The sequence below is a fragment of the Onychomys torridus genome, chromosome 6 (assembly GCF_903995425.1).
Source record: "Onychomys torridus chromosome 6, mOncTor1.1, whole genome shotgun sequence".
Taxonomy (NCBI): domain Eukaryota; kingdom Metazoa; phylum Chordata; class Mammalia; order Rodentia; family Cricetidae; genus Onychomys; species Onychomys torridus.
The window spans coordinates 38,011,311-38,033,979 of NC_050448.1; the positions used below are offsets into that span (position 1 = coordinate 38,011,311).

Genomic DNA, 22,669 nt, shown 5'->3' on the forward strand with positions numbered 1-22,669 from the left:
TAGTCATCTCCAGCTCAGCTCCCTCTTCTAAAGTTCCTTCTTCTTCTCCACCTCCTGAACTTGGAATCATCTTTCTACCTCCCCCCTGTTTTTGCAGTCTTTCTCCATTATTTACCTCCAGCTTCTCTCACAGGAGGCTGCCTTCATTGGAAGCTCAATGGTGACTGCTGTCTTGAAACATTCCTCTGGAAGCCTTTAAGCACCACAATTCCCCGGAGTTCTGTCTCTCAATATTCCTTTGCTAGGCCCTTCCTCCTCAATTCCAAAAGCCACTCATGGTGCTCCTGACCAATTTTTTTTTTTCTCAGTACATTCTCCCTGCAATTGATCCCACCCGTTTTCATTCGACATAGCTTCTGTACCCTGGCAACACTTAAATTGAAGCCTTTCATCTAGACCTGTTCTCAGACTAGACTCATATATCCACCTGCCTCCATGACTTGGATAGCTTGCACTTGGATAGCTCAGAGCATCTCAGAACCGACACACCCCAAATGGAACATCTGACTTCCAGAAATAAGTACCTCAGTGAATGCCACTGCCAATTTAATTGTGTAAGCTACCTACAAAATGTTTTGAATCTGCTTTCAGGTTTGTTTGTTTGTTTTTTTCATCTCTATCCATCCCCAAGGCAGTAGCATTGTTTTCAAGGAGACATTTCTTAAAGAGGTAAGTCTATCAGATATCTTAAAATTTTCAAAAGCTTGCTGCAATTAAAATCCACCCTAAAACACTTAACAGAGATTTTAAGCTCCAATATGAACTAGACCATGCATTCTCTCTAGCTCCAATTAAACATTTTAATGAATGAATGTGCCTTTATTCTCACTGGCTTTCCCTCTAGCAGTTCTTCCACAGAGCTCTCCTTCCCCAGGGTCTTGTGTGTTCTTCCTCTGCAGCTTGTGAGCTCTCCGAGGGTTCTCAGCAACTCAGCCACTGGGAGCAGAGTCTTCTCAAAACACAAAGCCCGACCCCTGGTCTCATTGTCAATGTAAGCTATTTACCACCTTTAGAAGAATGGCAAGGTGAGGTATTGGTGAAATTATTAAGGCCAGTCCACATAGTTAAGAGGGAGCTTTATTTTGTGGCGTAACTTACAAATGAAGGGATAGGTAGATTGTAGGGTCTGGCAAAGGCATGGTGCAGTCTGGCGGTGTTCTCTGGAGAACTCTGCTCGGTCTGCCTCCAGCGTCCAGGGTCCGGGCACCAAGCGATCCTTCTCATTTGGATCCTGGGTCTTCAGCCTCTCTCAGCCCCACCTTGTAGGCATGACCATTATCGAAACCTCAATGGGGGTTGGAACTTCCAGGCCAAGGCTGGAATGGCTACCCACTACGGTGCGGTTATTTAATGATTTGCATACACTTTTGCCTGACTCTCCCAGTAGGCTGCAGGCTCCACAGAGGCAAGACCCTGCGCTAGCTTCCTTGTGGAGTCACCAGCGCCCTTTACAAGGACTGGCATGTCAGGAGTATTCTGTCTACCAAATAAACTGAGTGCATCTGTGGCACTGATCCTCAATACAGGCTGCAAATTAAGATCACTTCATTTGAAAGATGAAATCCAAATTCAAACCAGTGCCCTAGCCCCAACCCTCGTAGCCTCCAGCTTAATTAGCATGGTAGGGAGCTAGCTTCAGTAATTCTAGAAAGCTCCTGGAGGATTCTTATGGCTTGGGTGGGGGAAATCACTGCCCCAAATGGACTATGGGGGCCCATTAAGGTATTTCCTAAATCTTACACTGGGGAAAAAGCTTTTTAAAGTAGCTTGTAAATGACTAGAGGAGAAAGCAAATTAATAGTGGCCAGGAATCTTGTACAGAGAAGGCCGAGGCATACAAATCATATTGGAATCTTTAAGGAGCAGAAAGAGGTGTGCAGGATCTTGGGCTTTAAGCATCCCATCTGCAAGCTGCGGTAGTGACGGCAGCCATGGGCATGGTTTTCCTTTTCTGCTTCCTTTGTTCTACAGAATTGACAAACTCCATAGAGAACTGGAAGGCATCGTTCTCTCTCTGTGTGTCTCTGTCTGTCTCTGTCTCTGTCTGTCTCTCCTTATGGCTCTGGATACAACGTATGGGTCCCCACCTAGTTAGGAAGTAGATCTTTGGAAGATGGCCTCAATGATGAGAGAAATGGGAAAGAACCCAGTGAAGGGAGAAGCCCCTGGGGGTCTCCTAATGGAATGTGACTCACCTAAAATCAATGACCCCTAATACAGTCGCTGCTCTACGAACATTCGTGTTGATGCCTATTTAAAGGGTTTGTGATTTAAAAACCACCCTAAAAACTTACCTTGACACAACCAGGGTTTAGGACTGGGGTCTGAAAGAATACTACAAATGTAAGTAAACATTTACTCTAGGGACTCCTGGGTTCCCTGTTAAAGGGAATGAGGTGGTTTATGCTTCAAGAGTGACCTGTTAACCCCCAGAGGCTGCCACCTGTCATTCCTAACTCCTCTTTTATTGCTGTATACAGCTTCCTTTGAATTACTGACCAATTTTTGGTGTTTAAAATGAGGACTGGGGTTTCAGACGCATTGGCTGCTCTGTGAACACTGGGTCTTGGCAAGGCATTGTTCTGGCTGCGGCTCCTGCCCTTCTCCCCCAGCCCTACCCCCACCCCACCCCATGTCCTTCCTTGATTCAAGAACCTTTATCAAATACCTGCACTTCCAAGTTCAGTATGAATTAAGACTCAGCGTGAGCTCAGGACTGATCGTACCTGTGTATACTTGTGCGCCTAGGTTCTCCTTTACATCATACTTGGCCAGAGGCCAAGATTAGGTCTGGGACTTGGATTAAACCCTGCCTTCTTGGAGTCATCTTGCTTTTCAGACACCGCTAGTTAGGCTGTCCATCAGAACTGCCAATTTGTCTCCAAATGGGCTTTTCTTCTGGAGCACCAGGTGCCTGAGTTTGCTAAGAAGCTCCAGTGTCTCCTCTGCAAACAGCTTCTCTTTCCTCTACTTTGTGAGGCTGGTCAAGATCTCCAAACTGGTGTTGACTTGTCAGCTGTTTTGTTAACCTCTGCTCAGGGTTAGAATGAACAGGGAAGGCTTGCTCTTTCCAGGGGCCTTGTGACTCCTGGCGGTAAGGCTATGGGAGCGGTACTTTCTCCATCAGCAGCAGACGTCATTCCAACACTTCCAGAAACCTCTGATGGTGCTCTGAAGACAGACCTCTTTGAGGTCTGAGACCCTGGAGTGCTCTAAGGGCCTTGTTAGTTCAGGTGAGTTAAAGAAGTCTTTAGTTAGTTCCCCCAACCCCGGGAATGGTAGGTGCTTCCAGAAATTACCCTCCGAGCTACCTCAGGTTTTTCAGTCCAACCATAGCTTAGTTAAGGCCTTCTAGCTCAGTGGTTCTCAACCTGTGGGCCAAGAGCCCCCTTGAGAATCGAACAACCCTTTCTTCCATAGGGGTCACCTAAGACCATCAGAAAACACAGGTGTTTACACTAGGATTCATAACAGTAGCAAAATTATTGTTATGAAGTAGCAACAAAAATAATTTTATGGTTGGGGGGGAACATGAGGAACTGGATTAAAGGGTCACAGCATTAGGAAGGTTGAGAACCACTGCTCTAGCTGCACCTTGAGCTTGCAGCAGAAGGCCTTCCCCTGCAGGGCAAGCTCAGATGTGTGTCCACCCCAGCATCTCCCATTCAGTCACTCTGGCGTTGTGGTCTCAATTCACTTTGCTGTCGAGCTCCCAGATGATGTGGATGCTGTCCACCTGGGACATCTACTTGAGCCATGGCCTGCTTTAAATCTCTGTTGAGGGCTGGAGAGATGCCTCAGAGGTTAAGAGTACTGGCTGCTTTTCCAGAGGTCCTGAGTTCAATTCCCAGCCACCACATGGTGGCTCGAAACCATCTGTGGTGAGATCTGATGCCCTCCTCTAGTGTGCAGGTGTACATGCAGATAGAGCACTTGTACACATAGATAAATAAATCTTTAAAAAAATTAAATCTCTGTTGAAATCATGTGTAGTTTGTTTACTGGATGTCTACCAGTTTGGTTTGGGATGTTTAGTGTGTGACATAATCCCCAAACACTTAAACCTTGACCTTCTTGTGAGACCGAGTTGCTATCTTGGCTTATGTAGCACACCTTGAACCTGTACCTTTCCCACCTCAGTTCAAAGCCAGTCCTTTGCCATACCCCTGCCTGCTGCTCTCTGGCACAGGTCTCCTGCATTGCTAATTTTACCCCAGTAGGGTTCTTAATTCTCCCACCCATAGCATCTAGGCAATCAAGTTAGCAGCACTTCTAGGCTGCTGTTAAAGTCAACAAATGCATGTGATTTTTTTTTTAACTATAATATACAGACAGCTTCATGCTGGATGCTTTTGCCAGAGATAGATGAGAATTCCTTGGATTGCCCTCATAGAGTACTCACTACTGGAATAAAATTGTGTTGTATATATATAAAAGATGTGGAGGAAATATTAGCAGAATCCCTACTGGAGAATGATCTCTTAGTTGGGTGAATATTTTGGTTAGCAAGGTGTTTGTGGGGGAATACTCAGAGTGTGTGTGTGTGTGTGTGTGTGTGTGTGTGTGTGTGTGTGTGTGTAAGTTGACAACAGGGCTCTGTTTTCCAGGAAGGCCCCTGTCCAAGTTGGTGCTGGAGCTGGGTTGTATGGGAGAAGTGTTGAGAGGGATGAGTCTGTGCTGGCTGCTGCAGAGCTAGCTGCCAAGGGCAACTTCAAAGGAGAAAGAAATTGTCCAGCAGGGATTTTCATTAGATTTTTGGCTAGTGTGAGCTGTAATCTCCCAGAAATCTTCAATAGAACATAATAGAATGTTGAACTGATCTGTAAGCTTGGAATGGTGTAAAATTAGAGACCACATGAATTATGTAAATAGATTTCATTTTCTCATCTTTCTTTTCCTCCTTCAAAAAATGTATTATGGGCACTTTGTAGCACTGACTAGATTTTTACATCTTTTTCATTAACCCAGTTATGAAGTGGGATGTGTTTATCAAAACATTGGTCTTTTGGGTGGAGAGTGCATCCTTACCCAGATGCAACCAGCATTAGTCTACATGAAGCACCAACAGTCCTGAATACAGTCATTCATCTGCGGTCATTCATTTTATGATGAAAATTTCTTATTTTTCTGATTATGAATAATTAAATGCATACTAGTTAACATTTGGAAATATTGATAACCATGAACAAAAATAAAACCATCCATAGTTTCAATCCTCAGAGATAACCACAACTAACAAAGTGTCTCCACCCATGTCTCATATATAAATATAGCCTCTATATTGGTGTATGTGTGTGTGTGTGTGTGTGTGTGTGTGAAAGAGTATATGTCTATATAAGCAATTCCATCAATATCTTAAGTGTATATTTTCTGTATTTATAGTCCAACAGGTTCATAATATTTATAAAATCTTACTGCTGTTTTTATTTAACATCTTGATGAAAGCATTCATCCTTTTGATTACATCTTCAAAATTATAATGTGAAGATTGGATTCACTCATATAGACTACTGTAATATACACAATGAATTTCATATTGTTAGATAATTACAGTATTTCTCCATTATTTGCTGTCACTATAATACTGCAGGAATATTACTGCATGCACGGCATAACTACACTTAGGCAGAGCATCTTTTAACACATTGAAAAGCACTTTGGAGGCAGAATTTTGTACTTGCCTGAAATGAAGCTCACAAGATACAGCCCCAGTGGGCCATGCAGAGTTTCAAAGGGCTTGCCAAAAGCATTGTACATGAAGAAGGCTGTCCCCACCATGGTTAAGACGACAAGAATCATGGAGAAGAGAATGATATTGACATGGATGCTCACAGGGATGGCTTGCAGCAAATCTGGGAAGACTGAGGACAAACCAAGGATTAGAAGACTCTTATGAGAAGTATTCTGCAAGTGTAACTTAAATTTTAAACCCCGATTCCTTTATGTGCTTTCAAAAATCAGTAAAAATCATTTTTATGAACACATTTTTTTTCCTTACCTCCAATTTACAAAGGAGTTTTTACCCAAAGATTTAAAGAGGGGATCATTTCATAGAATTCACCAGTAAAATATGGCACTTGGGGAGTATAGGAGATTCTTCAGTCTTTGATAATACTCTAGTGATGGATTAATAACTCAAAACTGTACATTTTGATGACCCAAGTTTCAATGACAGTTCCCAATAATCGCTTTTAAAAAACTGATCTACATTTTATAATAATATTTTAAATTTGAATGTACCTGGGAGAATTCAAACATCCAAAAGTTTTTATACCACCTTTGTTATCATACAAAAATTCATTTCTAGGCCACAACAACAGTAGAGAATTAGGAACTTTCAGACAGCTTCAATATTTTGTTGTAGCATGAGGCTGTGGAAAAATTATTTCTGGTACTACAAGAAATATTTTTCCATTTAGCAAACATGCCAAATCTATTTCTAGATTTTGTATTCAGGGTAAGTTATCCTTGTCTGCTCAGGAGATGAAAAGCCTTACAGATGTCAGCTCTCAGTGTTCCGGCAGCACGCTCGCCTTCAGCAAATCCGGACGACAAAGGGAGTTCAGTTCAACACAGTTTGGTTTCCCAAGCATCTAGCCAATGCTTCACTTTTTCAGTGAGCACTTACTATGCGTCTGGGAGCTGGAGGTAGAGCCATAAAACAAGACAAAGAAAGACCCTGATGTCTTCCACAGAGCTTGGAACCTAATGAGAGTACACAGACAACCAGCTAGGGAGCAAGCAGATTCGATTGCTTGTTTTCAAAGGTGTTCACTATGATTACACAGGTGTTAATTCCCCTTTGAGAGGTAGAGTTATTTCCTCAGTGCCCCTTGGAGTAACTACATCGTATAGCTTCGTTGCCCCCCCCCCCTTTTTTTTTTTTTGGTTTTTTGAGTCAGGGTTTCTCTATGTAACTTTGGTACCTGTCCTGGATCTCGCTCTGTAGACAGTCTGGCCTTGAACTCACAAAGATCCGCCTGCCTCTGCCTCCGGAGTGCTGGGATTAAAGGCGTGCACCCCCACTGCTAGGCACTTAGTTGTCCTTTATTGTCCTATGATTAAAAACTGCATCTGCTAAGTCCAAAACATTTATCAGTGACTCATGTTAGTCAGGGTGTAGGAAAAGGGAGCCTCTTGTGCACTTCTTTTGGGAGTAAGAAGTAGAAAAGCCTCCTTGATGCTGGGCAATATCTCTAAAGCACTGAAATGTCCACTCCCTTTAATTCAGTAACTTTGCTTATTCACAGGAGCCTCTATTAGGCATATTTGGGTATATGAGTCCCATGAAGTATTATAAATATAGTCATTGCTGAATCTTTGGTGATAGCCAAAGCTTGGAAGGAGCTTGCATGTCTAACAATAGTGCATACAATCCCATACAATGGAATTTCACAGAGATCAGAGCAATTCTATAGGAACAGATGTGGAATTATCATCAAAATGTGGACAGAAACAAACCACATAGAAATGTGCATTATCCATTATCCTGCCACTGTGGGGGGTGGGGATATGTGCAGAGGGATGTGTTTATAATGATTGTTTAAGCACTCTGCTCTCCTGACTGAATTCTCTACACAGGTGAGATAGGTGCATTATTAAAATCTGAGGCATGAGGGGTTGGGGAGGTACCTCAGTGAGTATGAGCACTTGCTCTGCAAGCATGAGGGCCTGGGTTTAAGTCCCCAGTGCCTGAGTAAAAGCAGGGCGTACCAAGCATCGAAAGGCAGAGTGGGGTGGGCCCCAGGAATCACTGACTAGCCAGCCAACCTAGTAAAAGTCGTGAGCTTCCCCTTCAGAGAGGGAGATGCTGCATTTTCTTAACTTTTCTTTCTTTCTTTTCTTTTTTTTTTCCTCCGTATTTTTATTCCAACAGGGTCTCACTATGTATCCCTGGCTGGTCTGGAACTGGACCTGGAACTCACTCTGTAGATCAGGATGGCCTCGCACTCACAGAAATTCACCTGCCTCTGCCTCTAGAACACTAGGATTAAAGGCATGTCCCACGACGCCAGGAGAAACCCTGTCTTAAAGGAATGCAGTGGAAAGCAAAGGTTAAGGCTTCCTCCTTTGGCTTCAGCATTAGCACAGATACTTGTGTCTGCACACACACACACACACACACACACACACACACACACACACAGCACTGAATCTATATACTGTGTCCCAGATTTCTAATTAGTGCAATGGCAATGTGTGTGGTGAAGTTCATAGCTGGTGAGCACCTCAGCATCACAGTGGCTCACTCGGCCCTGCCTCCCTGGGGTATGGAAGTCTCAGACTTCTAGGGGGGGAGAAATGGTCTTGTGCTACATAACCTGCCCTCTGGGGATTCTACTTGTGGAGACAATTCAAGCAGCCCGCCCTGGTATTCCCACACTGGCTTTGGCCAGCTGTTGACTTGGTTTTGACCAGCTATTATTAAAAGCCAGCTTCCATTCTCCTCTCTGGCAGCCTCTTGTGTGGATAGGGGAGGTAGGTTAATCCTCTTCAAAACGTAGGGTAACAACTGACTGGAAACAAACACAGAGAGAAGTTGCACTGATTTATTGGTGAAATTATTAAGGGGATGGCTATCCACTACACTGATTAGCCTCAGAGGGGAGAAGCAAGAAGCAAAAATACACGACCATGAAGAACTTTTAATAGTCCCATCCTGTAAGAAAACAGAATGAAATGAGGACATGACCACTCCAGGGTGTGGTTGAGGAGAAGGTTTTTATTCTAGATATGAGGGAGAGCTCAGCCAAACCACTGGAACAGTCCAGAGCAGGGAGAGAAAGGAACTGGGCCATGACTGGAGGGGATGGAGGAGAGTGAGAGAGGAAGAGAGATGGGCAAGAGAAGGGACCAAGAGAGGAGAGGACAGAGAGACCAGAGAACCCAGAGAGTGCATGGCCCATGTGGTAGGGTTATATAGGAATAGAAACTGGAGGAAGGGAAGAGAGCTGGAGAGGTTTAGGTAGGAGGTGGGGTTAGGAGAGCCCAGAGGAGCCACGGGTACTGACCTAGAGGCTAAGCAGATGCTTTGGTACGCTAACAGGCCCCATGGACAGCCATTTGAGTTCCTTTTGGATCTGACAAAAACCACCCAGCAGGGTGCAGAAGACTTACATTTTATCAGATTCCCCATGTTTTGATAATAATATCCCATCCTCTAAGCATCCTCTTCACGACTGGAGTAATTTAGGAGTAGTAAGAACAAAAACCGACGATCACATCACATTTGCTCTGCTACCAGATAGTGCATGCACTAATGTATTCACTCTTCTTAAGTTTTTGTTTCTATTTTTGTGTGTGTGTGTGTGTGTGTGTGTGTGTGTGTGTGTGTACACTAGAGAACAGTTTTTGAGAGTTGACTCTAGCTGCCTGTTTTAACAAATGACTCCCATTCACTTGTTAACAGCTAACTGAGAGATTTCTGAAGGCCAGGGTGTCTTGTTGGGTTAAAGATGGCTCCTCCTCCACAGATCTAAATATTTGAATCCTTTCACTGTAGGGTAATACTAACTCGAAAAGGACAGAGACCACACAAAACTGCTTTCTAGACACACACTGCTCAATGTCATTCAAGTGATACAATTATTTCGCAGCCTGTTCCCAGCGTCAGCCGCGGACACATCACCTTAGCGCTGATGGGAGACTGGGTTTTTCACCAGGGCTGACTCTCCTCTTCCACAGTGTGGGCCACAGGCACTGGGTTTAGGTCCTTAGCCTTGGCAGTGAGCTCCTTTACCCACAAACCTGGCCCAGCATATTCAGCTCTTACAAAATAGGAGGGAAATATTATTTTGCTGTATGTGTAGAGTAAAATGACCCAGGCACAGAGAATTAATTTCCCTAAACTCACAGTGACATACCTTGCCTCTGTGGCCACTCTCCGAGCCCTTTAGTTTTAGGATAATATTGAAATTAACACGGGGGAAATGTATCCCTTTTTGATTCTGTAAGTTTTTTTAAATTTTATATTATTATTGCTTGTTGGTATGTGCATGCCACAGCATGTGTGTGGAGGTCAGAGGACAACTTTGTTGAGTTGGCTCTCTCCTGTGGGTTCCTGGAATCCAGCTCAGATCTCCAAGGCCTGTGCAATAAGCTCCTTTATCCTCTGAGCCATCTTGACAAACCTCTGCAAGGTTTAATAAAGGTATTCAACTTGTACAACTGCTACCACAATCAAGATGTAGGATGTTCTATCCTTCCCAAACCTTCCCCCATTCTCTTACTGCGACTTCTCAGCGTCTGCAGGTATAACTCTAGAAGAAGAAGTCAAATGCTCTCCTAACTGCAGGGGCCATCTACTTTGCCACCAGTAGTGCAAGGGCCTCTCTGTGCCACAAATTTTCAGCAGGGTTTTAAAAACTGCAGCCATTTAATAGATGTGGAGGAAATCTCACTGTTTTAATTAGCGTTTCCCAAATGACTGATGAGGTGGACCATGATTGATGAGCTTGTTTTTGATGTCTGCGTTGGTTTTGGTGATGTGTCTCATCATACTTTTTGTACGTTTTTCATTAGGTTGTTTGTAATTGAGTTTTGAATCAGCTTTATGCATGCTGGATACAAGCTCTTTATCAGACAAGAAAATCAAATATTTTCTCCATGTTTGGGGCATGTTTCTGTGTCTTTGAAGAATGGTTTTATTTTTATGAAGTCCAGTTTATCAGTTTTCTTCTTTTATGTATCAGGGTTTAGATGCCAAATCTAAGAAGTCTTTGACAAACGAAAGGTCACAAATATTTTCTGATGTTTCTTTCTTTGAAATTTGTAGTGTGTGTGTGTGTGTGTGTGTGTGTGTGTATGTGTGTGTGTGTGTGTGTACACAGAACAACCTTGGGTACTGTTTATCAGGCACTGCCCACTTAGTTTGTATTTTGCAGCAGGTCTCTGCATTAGTTTAAGGCTCTCAAATTATGGTAGGTGGGTGTTGTAGACAAAACTTTTTTTTGGGAAGCACAGCACACACGTCTACTCACCTCAGTCAGACTAAAGTATGGTGACCACCAAAGTCCAGCCAATGAGTTGGACCAATGAGTTTTATTGGGGTTACTCACAAGAATATGGGTGAGAAATTACTTACAGGAACAGAAATGACTCAGACAGATGCATCATTAAAGCCCACCAAGCATGTGTGACAGCTCACAAAAGCTGTAAAACCTGGAGCAACCTGCACAGCCTGCAGGCAGATCAACAGGTTGGACTGTCCTTTCCATGTGGCTCTGATCTAAACTTCTTTCAGGCAGCTGGCCTGGTTTGTGCTTCTCCCAGGCAGCTTTCATTGCTCACTCTGGCAAGGAGGAGCCTAGTTAATCTGGTCAATTTCAGGGACTTCCTGAAGCTAGTTTCAGTGTTTACCTTCCTGCTTAAGGAGTTTCCCTGAAGGATGAAATGTTTCAATGTGGGAGGAAACTGTTACATATCAGTGGGTTTGCCAGCCAGCCCCAGAATCTGACTGCCTCTCCTTCTCCAGCCCTGGGATTATAAACTAAGCCTACCACATCATGTTTATTTTGTCATTATTTGTTAGCATGGATTCTGGCGATGAGAGCCAAGTCCTCAGGCTTGCATGGAAAGCACTTTACTGACTGAGCAATCTCCCCAACTCCTTGGTGTCTATTTTGAGGTTTTTGTACAAAGTACAGTTTGGGGCCAAGGTTATTTTGCTTGTCTGAACATGGCTCTACCTGGCTGTTCCAGAATCTAGCTGGATTTAGATTATCAATGCACACCATTCCAATTCTTAGGAACTTACCTCAGAGAACACAAAAACACACTTCACCCAAACCTGTATGCATATGTTTACATGTCTTCATTCGTATTCATCAATTAAATAGCATCAATGGGAAGATGGCTAAGCAAGGTGTGCATGTCCATATAATAAACTCTAAGTCAACAACACCAACAAAAAAGCAGACAACTGCTGCACACAGTAGCATCGATAGATCTGAAATGGTGACTAGTAACCTGTCATTGGGTTCACCCTTCCAACAGCAGAATGATGGCATCTAAGGACCAGAAAAGAGAGGGTGAGGAAGAAAATCCAGGCTGCAGAGCTGACATGCAAAGAAAGGCTGTTGTGCCCGTGTTCCGGGAGCCTGCTGTTATGAAACAGAGCTGAATAAGTCATCAGTTAATGACTTGCAGTGCAAACACAGGCACAGGAAAGCACTCTGTAGGAAATCTGCTCTCATGAAATCATTTCACAGGGGCTGTGCTCCTTGGACTCTGTCTCCTGCCAAGATGGAGACACTTCAGGCCTCTCTACTCTCTGTAAATGCCTTTGCAGTCCTCCCTGCTCCTGTCAGGTGGTTCAACCTGACTTTGTATTTAATTTATTTCAGACATGATCTGTATGTAATGCAGGATAACCCCGAACCTATTGAGTAACCCAGACTTGTCTTGAACTCAAAATCATCTTGCTCAGCCTCCCAAATCCTGGGATTACAGGCCTGCATTAACACATCTAGTATCCCATATTCTTAGGCACCTGTTGCTTCCCCCTTCCATTTCTTATGGTCTTATGTATCTGGGTTACAAGGGTCTCATAAGAATCTAGTTGCTCAGAGGAAGTGGAGATATTAGAATTTCTTTCATGTTTGCAGTCCTTATGTCACTTATGTGGTGGATTGAATGAGAATGGCCCCCACAGGCTCATGTTTGAATGCTTATTCCCATGTTGGTGGAACTGTTTGGGAAGGATTAGGAGGTGTGGCCTTGTTAGAGGAGGTGTGTCAGTGTAGGTGGGCTTTGAGGTTTCAAAAGCCCATGCTTTTCCCAGTTAGCTCTGTCTCTGCCTCATGCTTGTAGATCAGATATAAGCTCTCAGCTACTGTTCCAGCATCATGTCTGCCTGCCTGCTGCCATGCTCCCTGCCCTGATAGTCATGGACTCTAACCCTCTGGAACCATAAACCCCAGTTAAATGCTTTCTTTTATAAGTTTTCTTGGTCATGGTGTTTTGTCAGTGTAATAGAAGATACCATCATTTCTCCATAGTCTAGCAAAAGCCTACCTTTGTCCTTTGTCAAAAGAGTTCTCCTTTGCAGGATGCAGCCTTTTCTCAGTGCTCTTAGACCATTTCCACCTTCTCTAGCCTACCTCTCCCACCATCTTCAGCCTTTTGCTCTGTCCTTCTGTCCCCCGCCACACACACACACATCCTAGCCTGATCTAAGAGAATCTACTATTTCCTAATCTCAATCTCTCCCTTTCTACCTAGTCCTTATGCCAGGATCCTTTCTTCCAGTTTCCATTTCAGCTCCTGCAATGACCTGCCTTCTTCACTCCATCATGGCTTCTTTACAAAAGACCCTTTTGTCTTTCTGGTTGTTGACACTGTATGAACCATATACATTTTCTCACTTGCCATCTGTTGCAGAATATCTCTTTACACTGTGTGAAGATGTGTCACTGTGATTGGTTTAATAAAGATCTGAACAGCCAATAGCTAGGCAGGAAGAGGTTAGGTGAGGCTTTTGGGGACAGAGAGGCCTCATGGAAGAGGAAAGGCAGAGTCACCAGCTGGATACATAGGAAATAAGACATGCAGGAGGAGAGGTAAAAGCCATGAGTCACATGGCAACATGTATATGAATAGAAATGGGTTAATTTAAGTTATAAGAGCTAGTGGACAAGCCTAAGCTATAGGCTGAGCTTTGAAAATTAGTAATAAGTCTCTGTGTCATTTTTTTGTGAGCTGATGGCCCACAGAAAAATTTGTCTACAGCCAACCTGTAGTGTTTAGGCCGATGAACCATTGCCATGAAGGTCTTTGCTCCCTAAGCTTCGCTCAGCCAGTCCCTTGCACCTCAGCCACCCTTCTGCCAGTCTCTTATCTCTCTCCCTCATGTACACCACTCTTTTCCAGGACACGTGTCTTTGTATCTCATTCATTCGTCCCCGAGAATTCCATCCTCATCTGTGCTTCCAACTGCTGCCTCCCACCGGCAGCTTCTCCCTTCTCTGCTTCTCCTCCAAGCCGCTCTCAACCTCAAGGCTCATTTAACAGATGTGTGTCTTTTGTTTGTGCTCCACAAGTGAACCATCAGATTAAACAGGACCAACTTCTGCTTCATCTTCGTCTACAATTGCCCCTTCTGCCCTTCTCATCTCATCAACCTGCAACAACTTTCCAGAACTTTGTAGAAATTCTAGTATATTCTGTCATTTATCCTGTTGCTTTTGTGTAGGAGGATTTAGGAAGTGTGAGCCTTTTTTTTTTTTTTTTCATTCTCCTTTAGCTGACTTGTGGTGTTGCAAGTCTTCTGCTGGCCTCCAGCCTCAGCTTTTCTTTTATTCTCATCTGTCATCCGCCCTGTCACATGCTTTAATTTTTTTAGTGGCTTCGTATTGCCTACAAGCCCAAGTGAACTGCCTCAGGATGGCAAGCAAGGTCTGTCATATCCTGGTCACCACCATCCTTAGCCTTATCTTCCTCTTCCCACTTACTACACATCTGCTTTCCTTTGGCCTCAGGAAGCCCTGCTGTTCCTTTACTTGGAAAGTCCCTGCTCATAGTTAATGAAATATAACTGACCCTTGAGAACTTACCTGCTTTCTCTACCTTGTCCTCATACAGAATAAGTCTCCTTCATTGAGCTTTCTGAACAAATACAATACTTGTGATAGTAACTACTGTTATTAAGACGTTGATAACTGTAGTCCTTCATCAATTTGAACTCCTAGGTAGAGTGCACATGTTGGCCCTTTGGGAACTTGGTGTGGCTGTGCAACATTTCTGGCCAAAATAATTAAAGTGTGAAAATGGCATCTTTGAGTTCCAGGTCAGAGAATTTAATTGCTAGTGTGATGGTCTCCAGAATACTTTCTCTGTTATAACTGTCAACGGCCAACATTCCATATAGCAACTGTGACCTAGAGTGAATCTACAGCTGACCTTCAAAGAACTATGTACTATGATCAAAAAATACATTTGGAGTTTTAAACCTACAGTGTTTGGATTTATTTGTTATTGAAACACAACTTAGCTCATTCTGACCGACAAAGCAATTGATTATAAAGACTTCTGATAGATTCTGTATTTGAGCAAGTATCCTTTCTGATGGCTCTCACATCTTCAGACCCCAGCAGAACGCTAAGGCACATCTAGGCAGCAAGGAGACTTTTGGAGAGAGAGAAATTAATGGTACATATCTCTCTAGCTTGAAAATTTTTATCCTACAGGTATAGTCATGCTATTTTCAATAGATCAAATAAAAAAGAGATGCAAAGCATTTGTTTTTACTAAATGCTAAATATGTCTCTTTATTGCTTGTCATTAATCCATGTTTTATTTGATACCCCCAAATGTATGACTTCCATTTCAATTGCTTCAAAATTTATTTTAGTTCTAGCTGCTGGAATTTTTTGTTATGTTTTACTCAGAGTCTTCATTATCCCTTTATCTGGTACTGATTCTAGTCTGTAACGTCTCTTATTCTAGTAGTCTCAAAAACAGAACTTAGTAACTTTAATCTGAGTTATGTATAATACAGCACTGCCCAGGAGTGACAAAAGACTGAAAGATAATGAATCACCAAAGCAAAAGCTGCTGGTCATGTTGCTGGGAGAGTTATAAATAGACAGGTGTTAACTGAGAGGGGATGTCAGGTTGAGCTGAGCAGTACTTTTAGGGTTATGAAGATTTTGGACGAATGAAGTGTTATCTTTATTATGTATGAGATCTCTAAACATCTCAGCTCCCTTATCTGTGACTGTGGATAGTGAAACAGCAATCTCACAGGAATAGAGAACTGAATAGTGGTTAGCAAAGGCTGGGCGAGGGGAAGATTGGTCAACAGGCATGGAGTTCCAATTAGGCGAGAGAAATATGCTCTGTTGCACAGTAGGGTGACTCTAGTTAACAAAATTGCGTTGTATATTTCAAAATATCAAAGAGAAGGTTTTGAATGTATCTCCTTACCCGGATTTGATCACTATACAATACACATGTATTGAGGCAGCATAGTGTGCCCCATGAATATGTACTATTATGTGTCAAAGAAAAGGCAGAGAGAAAAGAAGGAAGGAAGAAATGTCCCAGAGCTTATGAGAAATACGAATGAGATCGTTTATGTAGAAGCTCTTTGGAAATGTGGAGTAATTGCCTAAATATGTCTTTAACCTGATGAGAACAGCAGGAGGGTTGTACCGCTGACGAGAGAGGGATGTGATCACGCAGTGCATAGTGTCTGCATTCTGTAGTCTGAGGACCAACCACTGGGATAGGCAGGGCCATTTGGTCTCCAGGTGATCAGATTCCGTGTCTTACACGGGGACCAAAGAGCCGCCCCCTCCCACTCTCATCCCTGGATCATGTGAAATGAATTAAGACAAACTTTTCATTTTGTAGCTCAGATTTTTCCCCCTTTTTCATCACCAGGTGGGTGGCTGTTACTATTTTTAAAATACTGGGATTTTGGCTTCCTTGTTACTTACTTATTTGATGCCTGTCACACACTCCCTCGTCATCTGATATACTGCTTCCGTTCTTGCTTCTGCTACTTCCTGTGTGCAGTTTTTGGACACTCTGTAATGTCTAAAATGATCTTCATATAGATACTGCTAAAGGGGACCCCTGTGAGGATCTTTGGAAGGACCAGAGGATTTGCATAGAAGACAGGCAGATGTGGATCAAACAGTAGCTTTGTTTCTGCTCAAGTGGTTAGAGAACATGTCTCTGATCTTCTGCCAAGTTCCGCAAATCAGGTGACTTGACTGGCACAGACAGTGGGGGAGCAGCCAGGAGCCATCCTGTCAGGGGCAGAGCTGGCTCTTTGGCCCAAGCAGCTGGACCTGGAGCTGGTGGGCAGATGTGAGAAGAATGTCTCTGGGACAGAGAGGCAGGTGCACTCCGTTTCTCACTGGAGATTTATCCCCCAGATTGTTCAAGGACATGTACAGTTTAATGACTGAAAGCCAAGGATCCCAGCTTGCTTTTGACCAGAAAATCTAAATGCTAACTACTGCTTCTCACCCTCCTTTGAACTAAGTTTTGACCTCTTGGCCTCACTTGCTGCCACCTGCCCTAACTACCATCACTCCAGTAAACCCTCAACCTTGACAGTATACTACAGTCACCTGGGGAGCTATTAAACCCACCCAACACTGCAGCCTCTGCCCCACAGAGCCAGATCCAATAGTCCCTGATGGAGCCTTGGTGTCATCAGTTGTTTTAAAGACTCCCCAGGATCCTAAGCTGCAGCCAGGTTCATGGACCACTGATCTAATAGCTTTGGTCTTGTCAGCCCTCTTCCCTTCATCCGCCAGATGTGAAATGCAGATAATGCCATCTGTGAGATTCTGGGGACAGAGACAGGCCTCTGATAATGATGTCAGCAATGACAAGCAACTTCTGCTCAGATTAAAGCCTCAGAGGTAGCATCAGAGGTCCTGCCTTTCTTCTCAACTTGTCCTTCTCTACATAAAAGATTTTTATTTTTAAAGACCCATTTTGCTTCATGGTGCTCAGCTATTCATTTTCTTGAAAGAGAATAAGAGGAGGGGAAATTTCTTTCTTTTTACAGAAATGCTCTTGATCTGACTTTCCCCCTCGGCCCATCGGCCCATGGGCAGTCGGTCATTATGAAAATCTGGTAAAAGAGATTACCATGACATAAGCTCCATGCATTCACCTTCCTTAGTATCACCCACAGGCTCACAGCCAGGTACTGAGCCGAGCCCCTGATGGCTATGTGGTCAGACAGAATGGAATCCACGACCTTGCACTTAAAAGGAGGAGACCTGCTGATGTGACAGAACAATTTAAAGGCGATTTTTCCAGCACCTCCCTGACTCTTTCTCAGCTGAAGTGAATCCACCTGGCTCAAGCCTACTCACAGACAGCCCACCAGTGAGTCTTAGTCACCCATGGTGGCTTACGGAGGACAGCTGCTTTGGCACATGTGTGTCTCTGAGAACAGAACTCAATTAGCTGCTCTGAATCCACAGGGGTATGATCACGCTGGGACAATGACTTTGCCACCGTGATGACATGCTGAGATGGAGCAGAGCACCACCCTGAATAAATTAGTCTACCGGGTAGTAAGTTTGCATGGTCAATTCCATCACACCTGCAATGAAAGTGTGTCCCAGCTACCACGCCTAGCCTGGGCTCTTAGCTGCATATCTATGGGAAGCAGAGTTTTCAATTGTTCCGTGCTTCTCCTCTTAGTAAGGGGTCACATGACTGAAGGTTGGTGGTTTAAAAGATCTGGCCCCAGTAAGGAGTTTCTGAATGGGTAGAAATTAAATCAAAATCAAGTGTGTAATGGATCTGAGGTGTTTGGAGCAGAACTCCATGCTGCATGGCATGACTTGGATTTCAGTTTTGGTTCTGATGACACACCAAGCACACTTTGCTGTCACACCGCACAATGATGGCGTACACTGCTTGGAACATCTGGGCTCAGTCCAGACCATCGTACGTTACAAACAGCAGTGTTTTCACTGCCCATACAAGGTTTGTCTGCTCTAGTAAACACATAATGGTTTATTCATGAAAAACAAAGCCTTTTTAGTATTCTCCTACCATCATCTCTCAGCCTGTAAGTATCAAATTAATTTGTCTCTGGAGTGTATCGTGTTAGAATGTTTGATTTTAAAAATTGCTGTCTGAGTTGCTGACCTGAGTTTCAAAAATGTTTGTTAACTAAATTTTGGCTTGGATTGGGATTGAGTTTCCAACCATTTCCTGGAATGGCTGCAAGCATCCTTCTTCCATTTTGTATTCCATGTGTCTGCAGAGTAGCAATCTCAGCATTGACAATCGTAAAATCAAAATATCCATTGACTTTGAAAAATGTTGGAAATGCTCTGTGCCCTGATGTATTAAATTCAGCCAAGACTTACTTCTTTATGTAAAAAAATAAATGACCACCCCATCTTACTATTATGAAAATTTGCTTTAATCATTAATAAATGGCAAAATTATGTATGTACCAAAAATTGTTTTAAACTAAACTTCTTTATGATTCATCATCTGCAAAAATGCTGGAATTGTGTAATTATATTATCTACCTATGTACCCAGGGTTCAGCGTCACACAAAAATTTCTTCAGCTAAAAGGAAGTATGCATAAAATTTCCAAGAAGCCCTAGTAAAGTAGATACGAGTTTTTTTCTAAAATATGATTATAGTTTTACAAAATACAGAATTTCTAAGGTAAAATGAACTTTCGTTTATTTCATTTAAAACAGTGAGACTTTAAGCCAGTTGATGGGTGTTGGGAAGCTCTGCTCTGGCATTACTCCTTCCATTCTGGGCCCTGCCCCTCAGAAAGTCTGCCAAGGGTCAGCTCCTCCCATAGAGCTACTCTGGTATTTAAGACCCAGCTCATAGACTTGCCACGTGGTATCCCCTTGTGGTTTCTCCTCTTCCCCTGGGACCCCCCCCCCCCCCCCCCTGGGAATGTTTTGCACAGATTAAACCTGGACTTATTAATTTGGCCTCATCTGACTTACTGCATTGGCAGAGTCACTCATTACCAGGGGAATTTTACTTATCAATGAGTGCACGCCTTTAATCCCAGCACTCTGAGGCAGAGGCAGACAGATTTCAGTGAGTTCAAGACCAGCTGTAGTGAGTTCCAGGACAGCCAGGGCTACATAGTGAGACCCTGTCTCAGAAGAACATGAGACTTTTCTTTTCATTTTACATATCAACCACAGATCCCCCTCTTCTCTCCTCCCATTCCCCCTAGACTCCCCACCCCAACCCATCCCTCATTCTCTCCTCTGACAAGGTAAGGCCTCCCATGAAGAGTCAGCAAAACCTGGTACATTCAGTTGAGGCAGGTCCAAGCCCCTCTCCCTGTGTCAAGTCTGTGCAAGATGTCCCACCACAGGTAGTGGCTCCCAAAAGCCAGCTCATGCACCAGGAATGGATTCTCATCCTACTACCGGGGTCCCCTTAAGTAGACCAAGCTACACAACTGTCTTGCTTATTCAGAGAGTCTAGTCTAGTCCCATGAAGACTCCACAGCTGCCCGTCTAAAGTTCATGTGTTCCTACTAGCTTGGTTTGGTTGTCTCTGTAGGTTTCCCCATCATCTTGATGCCACTTGCTCATAGAATCCCTCTTCTCTCTCTTCCATTGCACTCCTGGAGCTCAGCCTGGTGTTTGGTTGTAGATCTCTGCATCTGCTTCCATCAGTTACTGGATGGAGGCTCTATGATGACAGTTAGGGTATTCACTGATCTGATTACTGGGGTAAGCCAGTTCAGGCACCCTCTCCACTATTGCTAGTAGTATAAGCTGGAGTCATCCTTGTAGACTCCTGGGAACTTCCTGAGCACTAGGTTTCTCCCTATCCCCATAATATTTCCCTCTATTATGGTATCTCTTTCTTTGCTCTCCCACTCCGTCCCTATTCCAGCCCAACCATTCTGTTTCCTTATGTTCTCATCCCCCATCCCCTACCCTCTGTTGCTTCCTCATCCCCAGTTTACTCATGGAGATCTTATCTATTTCCCCTTCCCAGAGTAATCCATCCTGGGCTATCTATGCATCCCTCTTAGGGTTCTCCTTGTTAGTAGCTTCTCTAGAGATGTGGGTTGTAGTCTAGTTATCCATTGCTTTACATCTAGTATCCACTTATGAGTGAGTATACACCATGTTTGTCTTTCTGAGTCTGGGTTACCTCACTCAGGATGATGTTTTCTAGTTCCATCCATTTGCCTGCAAACCTCATGATGTCATTGTTTTTCTCTGCTGAGTAGTACTCCATTGTGTATATGGACCACATTTTCTGTATCCATTCTTCAGTTGAAGGGCATCTAGGTTGTTTCCAGGTTCTGGCTATTATGAATAATGCTCTACAAACATAGTTGAGCATGTGTCCTTGTGTTATGATTGAGCATCCTTTGGGTATATGCCCAAGAGTGGTATCATTGGGTCTTGAGGTAGATTGATTTTCTGAGAAACCACCATACTGATTTCCAAAGTAGATGTGGAGCAAGGGAAACACTCTTCCACTGTTGGTGGGAGTACAAACAAACATGAGACTTTAATTGGTGCTCTGTCTGGTGCCTCTAGGTTTTAACACGAATTGGGTGCTGATAACTGGCTCTATTGTGAAGCTGTCGACTCAGGGAGGTCTCCCACTTTGCCAATTGCTGTAGGGCAGGCATTGCTGTAGTCACAGCGATGAATTAGTAGGTATACCACAAGGACTTCAGCTAGCTAAACAGTGTCCTCAGATGCCTTAAACCTACACTGTGGACATGAAAGTGTAATTCATAGCTCAAAGCTGAAGCATGCTACCTGCTCAATCTCCATTATCAAGCAAGATTAACTATTTTATGTTCTAAAAGTCAAAACCCAGTGTCTGGATATTTAGAGATTGAACTAAATAAAGCAAAGAATGGATTTAAGAATAAGTTCTTGTGAGGTTTCAACACCACCTTAAAAAAGATGCTGAGACATGTGGATGGCAGCACAGTTTGAACCCCCAGCAGCACAGAAAAGAATGGTAACCAAGGCCAAAAAAACAAAACAAAACCCACCAACCAAAACCAAAACCAAAAACCAAAAGGCAACTCCCTGTATCTCTTTGATGCTCCTCTTACCAAGAAATGATGAGAGTCTTACTCATCATCTGCACATGAACTGGAATCCAGGTCTGCTACATCCTGGCTCCTTAGATGATTTGGGGAACTTTTGGTGATATCTCAGCACTCCATATTTGACCAAGAGAACTGACATGGTAATCGTAGTTAGCTAGACAGACTTTGAGGACAGACATCCTCCCTCCCAGTAAACTTTGACCACCACCTCCTGTTTCTCTGAGGACCCTAGAAAGAGAAGCCCTGCTTTAGGGTTTAAATCACCATATGAGAAAGGGAAAGTGTCTGGTCTTTGTGGAGCCCCACTCAGTGAAAACTACTTCTTCCTGGCCAAAAATAGTGACTCTGGATCTCAATAGAGCTGTGGCATTCTGCCCTTCTCCAAAGGTAAGTCCATTACATACTGTTATCTCCCCCCATAAGGAAGCAGAGCTTGTCAATCACCTGGCCAGGAGTCTGACTTCCCCAGGAAATCTGATTCTCCTGAAGACATGCTGAGGAGAAGAGAGGACTAATTAGCTCCTTCACGAGATACTGTACTTCTCCCTCCAGAAGATGTGAGCAGTGTTTCCCTTTCTCTTTTCTGTCTCTTTTTCTTTCAAATAGCAGCCAGACACATGCGCATGTTCCCACTGGCACACTGGCCTTGCTCGGTCTCTGAAGCTCCCCTCACACCCTCCACCAACCGGTGCTTGCTGACCTCCGATGCCGAGCCCGCCTGCTCTCTGGAAGTCATGACCTTTTCTTTCCTCCTGGTAAGTGCCAAGATTTACACCTTGCTTGCCCTGTTGTTTTCCCCCACAATGCTCATAAAACCAATCTTGAGTGTTAAATCTGGGTTTATAATGAAGAAAAGAAAAAAAAATTACCTATTTCCTTTCACCGCCTTTAGTATATTATTTACTCAATAAGAATTAAGTGTACTGAATCCATGTTATATGTTCTAGTTATATCAATCACTCTTTAAGACACATATCCAGCCTGGTGGTGGTGGCGGCAGCGGCGGTGCACACCTATAATTCCAGAACAGGGGAGACAGAGGCAGGTGGATCTCTGTGAGTTCCAGAGTAGCCAGGACTACACATAGAAAACCTGTGTGGAAAGA

General features: G+C 43.6%; 1 protein-coding gene across 2 annotated transcripts in view; it reads right to left on the minus strand.

The window, feature by feature from the left end:
* Clrn1 (clarin 1) overlaps positions 1-22,669 on the minus strand; it is a 38,512-nt gene that overhangs the window by 7,707 nt on the left and 8,136 nt on the right. The window contains exon 2 of one of the 2 annotated variants that reach the window (XM_036189321.1): positions 5,682-5,861. The exons of the other annotated variant lie outside the window; for it this stretch is intronic. Within the exon in view, the coding sequence (XP_036045214.1) occupies positions 5,682-5,861 (180 nt within the window). The remainder of the gene's footprint in view (positions 1-5,681; positions 5,862-22,669) is intronic. 2 annotated transcript variants of the gene reach the window in all.